General features: G+C 47.8%; 1 protein-coding gene across 1 annotated transcript in view; it reads left to right on the forward strand.

The window, feature by feature from the left end:
- Positions 1–12,248, forward strand: part of LOC142768289 (uncharacterized) — an 81,780-nt gene that overhangs the window by 17,614 nt on the left and 51,918 nt on the right. Inside the window, exon 3 of the mRNA XM_075870249.1 lies at positions 4,363–4,486. Within this exon, the coding sequence (XP_075726364.1) occupies positions 4,363–4,486 (124 nt within the window). The remainder of the gene's footprint in view (positions 1–4,362; positions 4,487–12,248) is intronic.

A 12,248-nucleotide genomic window follows, 5' to 3' on the forward strand; every position in this document is an offset into this window, starting at 1 on the left:
CGTGGAGCGCCGTGACGCTGAACAATATGTTGCAGCAGGAAAGGCGCGTCACGTGCCGTCGCGACTGGTAGAGCGCCTGTTTCTGCATATCTCGTGAGATGGTCGATCGCTACAATAATCCAGCGATTCCCAGCTGATGTATATAGTAGGGGACCATAAAGGCCATAAAGGCCGGTAACGGCTGCATTGGTGCAGTAGGACGGCTAGGATCGTGCTTGCGGCGTTGGCACTCTGTGCAAGATCAAATGTACTTTTGAACGAATGTGTTCATGCCGCGCCAATAAAACCGAAAAAGTAGCCTGGAGTAGGTTTTAAACAAACCTGCGTGTGGACACTGCGGATCGGCATGAAAAGCAGCACATATGCTGGCACGGAGATTCCTGGGTATGACGATTAAGTCATTTGCAACCGTCAAAAGTACATTTGATAAAGTATTCCATCACGGATGGCGAAGTGAGAGACTTGTCGGTGTAGCACTCGAGATGGCGGGTGGGCGAGTGTTTCAGATAGGTAATCCATCAGAGACGCAATCCACGAATCTTTGCGTTCCTCCGCAGCCATGTCGATGAGTCCTGATAGTGGAAGGAAGTTGTCTTAGATGGAGGCACTCACAATATCAGTAGAAACAGGCGAACGCGAAAGGGCATCGGCGTGCTTCTGGCCTGAGCGATAAATGACACGGATGTCGTACTCTTGGAGCCGTAAAGCCCACCGTGCCAAGCGTTCGGAGGGTTCCTTGAGGGAAGATAACCAGCAGAGCGCATGGTGGTCGGTAACAACATCGAAAGGGTGGCCGTACAGATAAGGCCGAAATTTCATAATGGCCCAGATAATTGCTAGGCATTCTTTCTCAGTTACCGAATAATTTGCTTCTGTTCTTGTAAGAAGAATATGTTGTTGCTTCTGTTCTTGTACGCAACAACATATTCTTTGTAACCAGGCTTTCATTGGGCGAGTACAGTGCCAAGACCGACACCGCTAGCATTCGTGTGGATTTCTGTGGGAGCGCTTGAATCGAAATGACGCAGTATGACTGGTGTTATAAGCAGTTTACGGAGCTTCGCAAAGGCACTGTCGCAGGCTTGAGACCACGCAGATAGATTGTGGTCTCCCTGAAGTAGGTCTGTCAGAGGTGCCATGATCGAGGCCAAACCCCGGATGAAGCGGCGGAAGTATGAGCAAAGCCCAATGAAACTACGCAGCTCCTTGAGAGATGGGGGCCTCGGGAACTCGCCAACAGCACTTAGCTTAACGGGGTCAGGAAGAACGCCATCCTTCGACACGACGTGTCCGAGAATGGTCAGCTTGCATGCTCCAAAGTCCCACTTCTCCAAGTTTAGTTGGAGGCCTGCTGCAGAGAGGCAGCGTAGACCTGTTCCAAGCGATGAAGGTGCGCGGGAAAATCGGGCGAGAATACCACTGCATCGTCAAGTAGCACAAGCACGTGTTCCATTTGAGGCCTCGTAGGATAGTGTCCATCATGCGCTCAAATGTTGCCGGCCCATTGCATAGGCCGAATGGCATTACGTTAAATTCATATAAGCCGTCTGGTGTAACAAAGGCAGTTTTTGGCCTATCATCCGGATTCGTGGGCACTTGCCAGTACCCAGAGCGTAGATCAAGGGAGGAAAAGAACTCTGCGCTTTGTAAAGAGTCGAGGGTGTCATCAATTCGAGGCGAAGGATAAACGTCCTTTCGTGTTATTTTGTTTAGATGACGATAATCTACGCAAAAGCGTATCTTGCCATTCTTCTTTTTAACTAAAACAACCGGTTACGCCCAAGGACTGTTTGATAGTTGAACGACCCCTCGCTTTAGCATGTCACCTACTTGTTCATCGATGACACGGCGTTCAGTTGGCGAAACACGGTATAGTCCCTGCCGTAGTGGTGGGTGATTACCTGTGTTGATCTGGTGGCATACGGTAGATGTTCGACCTAAAGTAGCGCTGTGACTCTCAAAAGATGGCCGAAACTTGTGAAGGAGGCTCAAAAGCTCACACCTCTGTTGTGGGTTTAGGCCTTCGTCGACGACACGGTTGAAAATGTCGATAGTGGAAGGGTCATTCACGGAACTACAGGAAAAGGTGCTGACTTCGATAATCCATTGGGAACGTCAAGTGTAGGGATGGTTTCGAATGATTCTATCGAACCGATACATTCGCCTCAAAGCAGCTTAATCGTGAATGGGAACGGATTCTCCACAGGCACGTCGGTCGCACCACCTTGAAGAGTAAGGAGAGCGGTTGGGAGCGGTGATAAGTGGCGATGAATGAAAGCAGCAGAAGGCGTGAAGAATGCGGTTGCGTCGACGACGGCGGAACACGACACAGGTGCGAAGACAGTAGCGCGTGGAGGGATGTGGGTGTTGTCACTAATGACTAACTTCGCGTAGGAAGAGCGATCGTGCTCTGGTAGCGCATCACCAAGGGGACAAAAGACGACTTCGGCATGGGCGCAATCAATGACGGCTTAGTGGTGGGAGAGAAAATCCCAATCTAAAATAATTTCACGAGAACAGTGCGGGAGTGCTACGAACTGCACTGTGTAGGGCACTCGATGAATTACAAGTCTGGCAGTACATGCGGCCACAGGCTGCTCAGGCTGTGCAGTGGCAGTATGAAGACATGAACCCAAGTAAGGCGTTGTCACTTTTCGAATTGAGCGACAAACTTTTTCGGCGTTGACAAAATTGCGGCACCAGTATCAATTAGGGCAAGTATGGGTACACCTTCAAGAACGGCATTAATTACATTCGACGGCGAACGAAGAGGGCTTGTGCTTTGCGATGAGAACGCAGTTCTTGCCTCGAGAACTGCGTCATTTAGTTTTCTGTGTCGATTGTAGGGGACGTCGGTGCATTGGGGAGGGCGAGCGTCGACGTGGAGAAGGAGATCGGCGATCAGGAGTTGGTCAATGGCTTGGTCGAGGAGCGTACAGTTTGGGGTCTGGAGTGTAGCGAGTGTATGTGTAATCGTTCTCATATGGACGTGGGTTTTCCTGTGAGTGGAGTGGGCGGCGGCGGCACAGGCGGGTGACATGTCCAGGTAGACCACACGAAAAGCTGATCGGTCGGTTGTCGGCAGTGTGCCATGGATTAGGGACTCGGCAAACTGGAGGTCGTTGCGGCTGGGCGGCATAAACAAGAGCAGAGCAGTGGAGGCGGCGCTTAGAACGTCTGTGGTCGTGCTGCTGCTTCGGCGTACATCAATGGTGCATTGACTGGTGGCACCAGCTGCGGAGGAAGGACCTCAGATACTTGACCTTGTATAATAGTCCGTAGTGTAGGGCTAAGCGGCTCACTGCGCTCCGGTAGGCCGGAGACGAGTGAGTTCTGGGCAACTTCTTCGCGCATGAAATCTTTGATCTGTGAGAGGAGGACGGGGTCTTGTGAGGGAGTTAAGCCGGACATCGATTCCTGATGTGGGACAGCAAGGCAGGTGACGAGACAATGCCGGCGGAGCTCATCATAGCTTTGGCAGAGCTCGGTAACTTGGGCGACAGTAGCAGGGCTTTTTGAAATGAGCATCTGGAAGCGTCCTCGTCGATACCCTTAAAAATATGTTTGATGCGGTCCACCTCTGTTATGTTTGCATTGACGCGTTTGCACAAGTCGATGACGTCTTGTATGTAACTTGTGAAATTATCACCAGGCGAAGGCGCTGCTCCGCATGAAGTTTGCGGACAGCAGGACGACCGAAGACTTCGCTGAACTTTGCCTTGAATGCTGTCCAGGTTCGAACGCCGGTCTCATGGTTCCGAAGCCACAAGTGGGCAATGCCACTGAGGTAAATGCCGACAGTGGCCAGTCTCGTGACTTCGTCCCATTTGTTCAAGACACTCACGAGTTCATAAGCAGCCAGGCAGTCGTCGACGTCGTGATCGTCAGCGCCGCTGAATATGGGAGGATCCCGCTGGCGGACCGCGCCAGAGCACATGATGGCCTGGGGAGCCTTAGGTGGAGGGCTTGTGGCAGATGCAGTGGTCATGACGGCAGGTCGAGTCCGGCTTCGCAACTCCAGGATTGCAAGGAGACCCAGCAAACTCCACCAATAATAATAAAGAACTGAGACAGTCAGAACTGTTATTCGAGAACAGGTAGGAGCGTAGGACTAGCCAGCGGAATCAGCGACAACGTCCGGGCCGAGCGCCTCGTGCTTAGCACTGACAATGTGTTTGCCGAGCTTTGCATGACTCACTACATTCATCATTACACTTCCAAAGTGTTTTGCCACAAACGTTAATTAAAATTGTATACTTTGTATGAAGTCTGCTGCCCACTTCTCAAACATTCGCCCTGTAGTAGTACTATTCATAGGAAGAGGTAGCATTGCATTGTCGCTTGTAATGCTTGCTCTTGCAGGAGGCTCCCTCTCTGGACTCTTCCTCTTTGGGAAATGCTGGACGCGTGCTTGAAAATGTTAACAACCCTGTGAACGGAGTCGAGGAGTTTGCAGTGTGTCAGGACAAGCACGAAACAGTTTCCAGTGAGTGTTTTGCTGCTGGTCAGCTCTTAACCTGGAAGTGTAGTAGTACATGGGGTTTGGCTGGGGTGAATATTAAGAGACTTGGTGCTGTAGTTGGACTGCTTTGTTTTGAAGTTTGCGTTTCATCATTGCTTTCAGCTCACGTGCATTTGTGCCAACATCCTCCAGTGCCCAACAGTACTGCGTCACCCTCGGTGTGGTGGCGCATTGTCAACTTCAGTTATGCGCGAGTTTCAGAAAGTCGCAATAAATTAGAGCAATTGTAGAGCCCTTATAATTGACCTAAGGCCCCTACACTACCCCCTCGAGTGCATTTGTCAATCATCTAAACTATTTAAAGGTGCCTCTGTGATGGGATTGGCTGCTGACCCAAGGACTGCGGGTTAGCTCCTGGCCGCAGTGGTCTCATTTAGATGGGGAGCGAAATGGTAGAGGCCCCCTGTACGGTGCGATGTCAGCGCACTATAAAGAACCCCAGGTGGTCAAAATTTCTGGTGCCCTTCCACTACTGCATGTCTCATAATGGTGTCATGGTTTTGGCAGGTTAAATGCCAAATATTATCTATAACAACAGATGCTCTCAAAAGGTGTTTGGAGGATTTTGGAGAGCCTCTGCAAAATTGATCACTTTCTGTTACTGATCCATTCTGAAAAATAGCTTCACCATGTGCCATGTGAGTTACAAGTCACCACATGTAACAAAGCAACTTCAAGCAACTGCACTACTTTGAAGATGCGGCATTTCGTGCCAATTATTCTTGTTCAGTTGGTATTAGGGGTCAAATTTTGGTTTGAGAGACAACTTGGATGTGTTATTTAAATATTAGTTTCATTGAGTAGCTGTTGTAGGTTCACTGATCAGAATTTGACTGTGGTGTAACTGCAGAAGTAATGTTCGTTATTTTTTTCTGGTAACAACTCGATCAGTGAACCACAAATATTGTATCGACATCTATGGTATGTTTCTCATGGACATTGTAAACGTCTTTTAGATATTCATAGAAATCCCAATTACGAAGATTAGATGTACGCTCAACTATAAAACCCCGCAGGGGCGCCTCTGCAAGCAGGCGTTTGGTGTGTAGCGACACCACGGACCCGAGCTAACGGGGGAGTTTTGACTCCCTCCCACGCCTAGCCGTGCGTGGCTTTGCCGTGTCCGGGGAAAAGGGGATCCTGGGGGTTGAGCCGACGCTGGGTGCTTGGACCTTTAAGGCCCCCCGGCAGAGGCAACACACCCCTTTGGCCCCGGCTTCACGTAGATGGCACCCCTGGGCTGACCCACCCAGGGGAAATCGGCAGTCGCCTTTTCCTATCTCTCTCTCCCTACATCTTCATCTTTTGTTCTCACTTTACATCTTTCCTGTCTTCTCCTCACTTCATTTTACTTCCAATTTTTCCTGGCGGCAAGGGTTAACCTGGTGTAAATATCCAAACTTGGATAGATATATTAGGTTATGGCAGTGGCGTACTACTGGCGTTGTGCAGACATGTTTACATGTTCTGCCACGTCCCCTTGTTGGGCTCCGTGGTGGGTGGTAGGCGCCATTACTGAAGGAACTGCACTTTTCTATGGGATCACGAAACCCCTTATCCATTGATTGCCCCTTCAAAAGGTGGCGCACCGAAGCAAATGTAATGCCAATTTCAGAAAAACAAGACCATTTCCCAAAGTACCACGTTATTCATTGCGAAAGCTTGGACAAAAAAGCTCGCAACATCTCCCCATTCCTCGTGTCCAGGTGCCTAACCGAGACTATCGGAAGTGGCTATAAGGCTACAAAGATGGCAAGCGGAGACTTGCTAGTGGAAGTTAAAGACAAGACACAGTTTCAGAAACTAGAAAAATTAGTAGCATTTGGGGACAAGCCCGTAACCGTCTCTGCGCACCGAACGATGAACACTGTCAAAGGCGTTGTGTCAGACGATGACCTAAAAGACCTAACAAATGATGAGCTTCTGGCTGGCTGGAAGGACGAAAACGTCGTTCACGTACAGCGTATCGTAGTGAGAAGAGAAAACAAAGAAATTCCAACCAAGCACATAATTGTGACCTTCGGGTGCTCCACACTACCGCAAGAATTAGTTACCGGCTATCTAAAACTGTCTGTGAGACCCTACATTCCGAATCCGCGGCGCTGCTTCAAGTGCCAAAGATTCGGACATGCTTCTCAGAGTTGCCGTGGGCAGCTTACCTGTGCACGGTGTGGTATCACAGGCCACTCTGCAGATGATGACTGCAAGGCCGAACCCCACTGTGCGAACTGCGATGGAGAACACGCGGCGTATTCTAGATCTTGCACAGTATGGAAAAAAGAAAAAGAAATTATTACCATTAAAGTCACCCACAACATCAGTTTCCGCGAAGCAAGGCATCGGGTCTCCCCTTTTTATGCAACAAAATCATTTGCTGAAGTGGTGCAACAGGGGGCAGCACCACGACAGCATCAGGTGGCCGCCCAAGCTACGCACAGCGTGCTGGAGCGACCGCCGCTTGCCCCTACTGCGGGAGCAGCCAAGGCTGCTCCGGCCTTACTCAACAAGGCCGCACCACGGGCGTCGACATGCATTGGCACGAGCCAAGGCAACGGGCAGACTGCGGGAACCCCGTCGACGTCCGGTGTAGAGGGTTTGAAGGCTTCGTATCTTGAGCCGAAGGCCACAACGCCCAGGGATCGCTCGGCAGAGCGACGGTCCAACGCTTCTCATGAAGCTATGGACACAACCGCCAGTCAAACGGCGCGTGCAGCGTCGAAGGAGCGGCGAGTTTCTCTCGACCGCTCCAAAAAAGACAAAAGACAACTTACAGGGCCTCCAAAAAGCCCTGTAAATTAAGTTTCATTTTCCATAACCTGAAAGGTTATGGTACCATTCTGTATTGACTTTAGTATCACACGCATGTCACCAAGGTTTTATTGCCAACAAATCAATTCTTACTTCATTTTTCTGCTCAAGTTCACTGCCCAAAATGGCTTTTCTCCTCCATTGGAATTGTAGAGGACTCATTCATAACATAGGTGACATAAAAGATTTGCTAAGTAGTCTCTCTCCAATGGCTATGTGCTTACAGGAGACCAATCTGGGAGAAAAACACACCAACTTCCTCAGAGGTTTTACCGTAGTACGTCGCGATCGCGTCCACGCTAGCCGGTTGTCCGGTGGCGTGGCTATTGTCGCCAAAGTGGAATTGCAGTGAGAGAGATCACCATCAACAGTCACATCGAGGCCGTAGCCGTCACCATTTTAGCTCACAAAACTATCACCATATGTTCCATTTATATCCCCCCACACACGCATTTTTCAATTAAAGATATAGAGCATATTTTGGACCAACTGCCTGAACCGTTTGTTATCGCAGGGGATTTTAACGCGCACGGAATGCTTTGGGGAAGCAGTACAACTGACACCAGAGGACAAACCCTCGAAGATTTTATTCTGAACAATGACGTATGTCTTTTAAATACTGGTAGCGACACCTACTGCTCCCCAAGCACAGGAGCCACTAGCTGCTTAGATCTAGCGCTGTGCTCACCTTCGCTCTTTTGCGAACTAAAATGGAGCGTGATAGATAATGTCTACGGCAGTGACCATATGCCTGCTCTCATAAAGTTAACACAAACGCTCCCCACCACTCAATCCCGACCACCGCGTTGGAAACTACATCTGGCAGACTGGCCACTGTTCACTGAAAAAGCTGCCCTAGAAAAAAAGATGCTTGATGGCCTAAGCATAGAGGAAATGAACGAGACAGTCACCGCCTGCATACTTGCGGCAGCCGAACAAACTATACCACAATCCTCCGGCATTATAAAGAAAAAACTTAAACCCTGGTGGACAAAAGAGTGCACACAAGCTAAAAAAATGCAACAGAAGGAGTGGGGCACTTTTCGTAAACATCCTACAGGAGAGAACCTCCTAGCATTTAAAAAGGCGAGAGCAAAGGCAAGATTTATTCGCAGGCAGGCTGAAAAACTCTCGTGGAAAAAGTACATTTCATCCATCAACAGCTCCATCACATCTAAAAGAGTGTGGGATCAGGTGCACAAGTTTAACGGCAACTACAGTTCATATACCATCCCCATTCTCTCAACCCCTGGCATCCAGACAACTTTAGGCGAACAGGCAGACCTACTAGCGCAGCACTTTTGCGCTATTTCGAGCTCAGCAAACTATTCGGCAGCTTTCCTAAAACATAAACAATCTACAGAAAAGCAAAAGCTTCCTATTACAGGTTATCACGACAGATCATACAACTCCCTCTTAACCCTGCAGGAAATTAACAGAGTGCTTTCTCAAGGTAAAAAAACAGCACCTGGCCCAGACAAAATACATTACCAAATGCTCGCCTATTTGTCCCAGGAAGCGGTGAAGGCATTGCTGCACTTCTTTAACGCTATTTGGATCACTGGCAGAATGCCAACAGAGTGGAAAAAAGCCATTATAATTCCATTTCTCAAAGCCGGAAAAAACCCTACATTACCAACAAGCTACAGGCCCATAGCACTTACAAGTTGTATGGCGAAATCCTTCGAAAGCGTTAATAATATTAGGCTAACATACATCCTAGAAACCGATAACTTGATAGATGTTCATCAATGTGGGTACAAGAAAGGATGTTCCACCACCGATCACCTCGTTCGCCTTGAACATACAGTACGAGAAGCTTTCCTGTACAAGCAGCACTGCTTAGCAGTATTTTTCGATCTTGAAAAGGCATATGATACAACGTGGAAGTACGGTATCTTACGAGACCTGGCAGATCTTGGAATTCGCGGAAGGATGCTCAACTGCTTGTCCGACTTCCTATCAAACCGAACTTTTCAGGTTCGTTTGGGCACCACACTTTCAGGAACCTTTACTCAAGAGAACGGTGTGCCTCAGGGCTGTGTCTTAAGCACAACTCTCTTTGTCGTCAAAATGAACTCTGTAAACCAGGTCATACCATCTACTCTTATGCACTCACTATATGTGGATGATCTCCAAATAGCGTGCCGGTCATCTAACATGGCGACGTGCGAGCGACAGGTTCAAATAGCACTAAACAAGCTAACACAATGGGCTAACAAAAACGGCTTCCGGTTTTCTGAGGAAAAGACGGTTGCTGTAGCGTTCTCCCAGAAACGAGGCTTACAACCAGACCCCGTACTGAAAATAAACAAAACAGTATTGCCAATAAAACAAGAACAGAAGTTTCTGGGGGTCTTATTTGATAAGAAGCTCAATTTTCTTCCACACATTAATAATCTCAAGGTGAAATCCAACAGCGCCCTCAATGTCCTCAAAGTCTTGTCCCGAAAGCACTGGGGTTGCGACCGTAAGTGCCTCCTGCTCATCTACCGCTCTTTAGTACGCAGCAAATTAGACTACGGTAGTATAATCTACGGTTCAGCAAGAGACTCGTACCTTAAGCGCCTAGACCCTGTCCATAACAAAGGGTTACGCCTCGCAACAGGTGCCTATCGAACCTCACCTATTTCGAGCTTATACGCTGAAAGTAACGAACCATCCTTGGAATATAGGAGAACGAAACTAATGCTCACGTATGTCCTTAGAGTTCGTTCTTCACCAGATCATATATGCCACAGTATTGTCACACGCTGTGACCTACGACAACACTACGCTAACAAACCAAATGTAATTAAGCCACTAATACTAAGATTTGAAGAAAAATTTCATGCCCTGAATATTCCTAATGAAGCACTCTCCATTGCCAGACGGCCACCCAGTTTGGCCCCATGGAGTGATTTCTCCAAATTCTTGGATTTTTCACTCACACATATATAAAAAAACAAAACACCCCACGTGAACATATACTACAAGAATTCTTTACATTACAACAAACGTACAAGACTTCCGAAGAATTTTTGCATTTCCGATGGAGGCGGAAATGTTGTAGGCCCGTGTGCTCAGATTTGGGTGCACGTTAAAGAACCCCAGGTGGTCTAAATTTCCGGAGCCCTCCACTACGGCGTCTCTCATAATCATATAGTGGTTTTGGGACGTTAAACCCCACATATCAATCAATCTTACGAAGAATTTTATACTGATGGTTCGAAGACATCTGCTTATGTTGGAAGCAGTGTGGTAGGAGCAACACACGAGCAAATAACTAGACTACCGCAGTTCGTATCCATCTACACCGCTGAGTGCTATGCATTATGGATGGCAGTACGATACATTATAAGCTCAAAACATAAAAAAGCCGTAATATTTACAGACTCGTTAAGCGCACTGAAAAGTCTCAATTATAAATCTCAGTATGAGCCATTCATAGGCGATATTTTAAACATGCTATCCCACACACCTGATGACCACACCATACGCCTCTGTTGGGTCCCGAGTCATGTCGGGATCCCAGGCAATGAAAGGGCAGACCAACTAGCTGCAACAGCAAAAGAGATGCGCGAGTCAAAAACCAACATACCTGCCAGAGATGGGATTCAAGCTGTTCGCCGGGCCACCACCTTTCACTGGCAGCAGGAATGGAAATTACAACAAAACAACAAACTTCACCTAATTAAACCTGTTCTTGGTGAATGGAAGACCTGTCTTCATCAAGTGCGTTTTATCGAAGTAGTTATATGTCGACTACGAATTGGTCACACGCACATCACACATAATTACTTATTGGCAGACGAAGAAGCCCCAACATGCGATAAGTGTCAGGAGCAACTAACTGTAATGCACATTTTAATAGCTTGCCCACATATGGAAACATTAAGAGAAAAACATTTCCGTATGTTTTACAGGTTAAATATTCCCTTTCATCCAATGCTACTCTTGGGCGATGACGCCCTAATACCTATAGCTGATGTGATCAGCTTTTTAAATGAAGCACAACTTCTGAACAAGGTCTAACTAAACTACTCTATGCTACCGCTAGACATGGCAAAACTTGACTGATGTGACTCGTAGCACAGCCTCTTCGGAGAGGCATCTGCTGCAGCTCGAATTTACAACGAGGCACTTGCCTCCCTGCCCTTAGGCATAAGGACACGGGTATGGTATTAGTGCTATGTAAAAGCCGTTACAGTTTAACATAACCTCATGCACCAACCATACACATTGACCACCCCGAGCATCACACACATAATCTTAGAAGAAATATATACTTCACGCGTTTACGGAGCCAATCCTTTTAGGCCTTTATACAGCCACGCTTCACCACTCATCATATTCATATGTCATCGCCGTTAAGACATTTCAGAGTCATTGTCATAGCCTTGTTTGCTGTAAGTATTCTCACCATGAGTCTGGCGCAGCATAGCCTTAGTTGCTCTTGCGCCACAAAACCCAACATAACTAACTAACTAGCTCAACTATAAAATGCTCGTCCGAGTAAGGTTGTAGGTACAATGCACATGGACACTCAGTGGACATTCAATAGATATACACAGACATTGCCATTTATTAAATAAAAGCTTTTTCATGCACTGTTCGCACTTACCGCATGTAGTAGATGTGTTAGACCTGCAGTCCCACGGCATTCTTGCTCATAGGTGCTCGGCTTTACATTATAGTGGGTACCGAACACTATAAAGTACAGCCGAGCAGCAATGAGCAAGACTGCCATGGGACTGCAGCTCTAACACACCAACTACATGCGGTAAAGCATCAAAGACGTGAAGCTGGCCGGATTGCTGTCAGTCATCAAACTTAATAAGGCCAGTTTCACGGCGTTGATGCTTTCTGTAAGTATACCACACCAGCTAAGAGCCAGACTGCAGTGAGAGAGCAGGCGTCTGGCACGCAGCACTATACA

This window comes from Rhipicephalus microplus, chromosome 8 (assembly GCF_043290135.1).
Source record: "Rhipicephalus microplus isolate Deutch F79 chromosome 8, USDA_Rmic, whole genome shotgun sequence".
Classification (NCBI taxonomy): domain Eukaryota; kingdom Metazoa; phylum Arthropoda; class Arachnida; order Ixodida; family Ixodidae; genus Rhipicephalus; species Rhipicephalus microplus.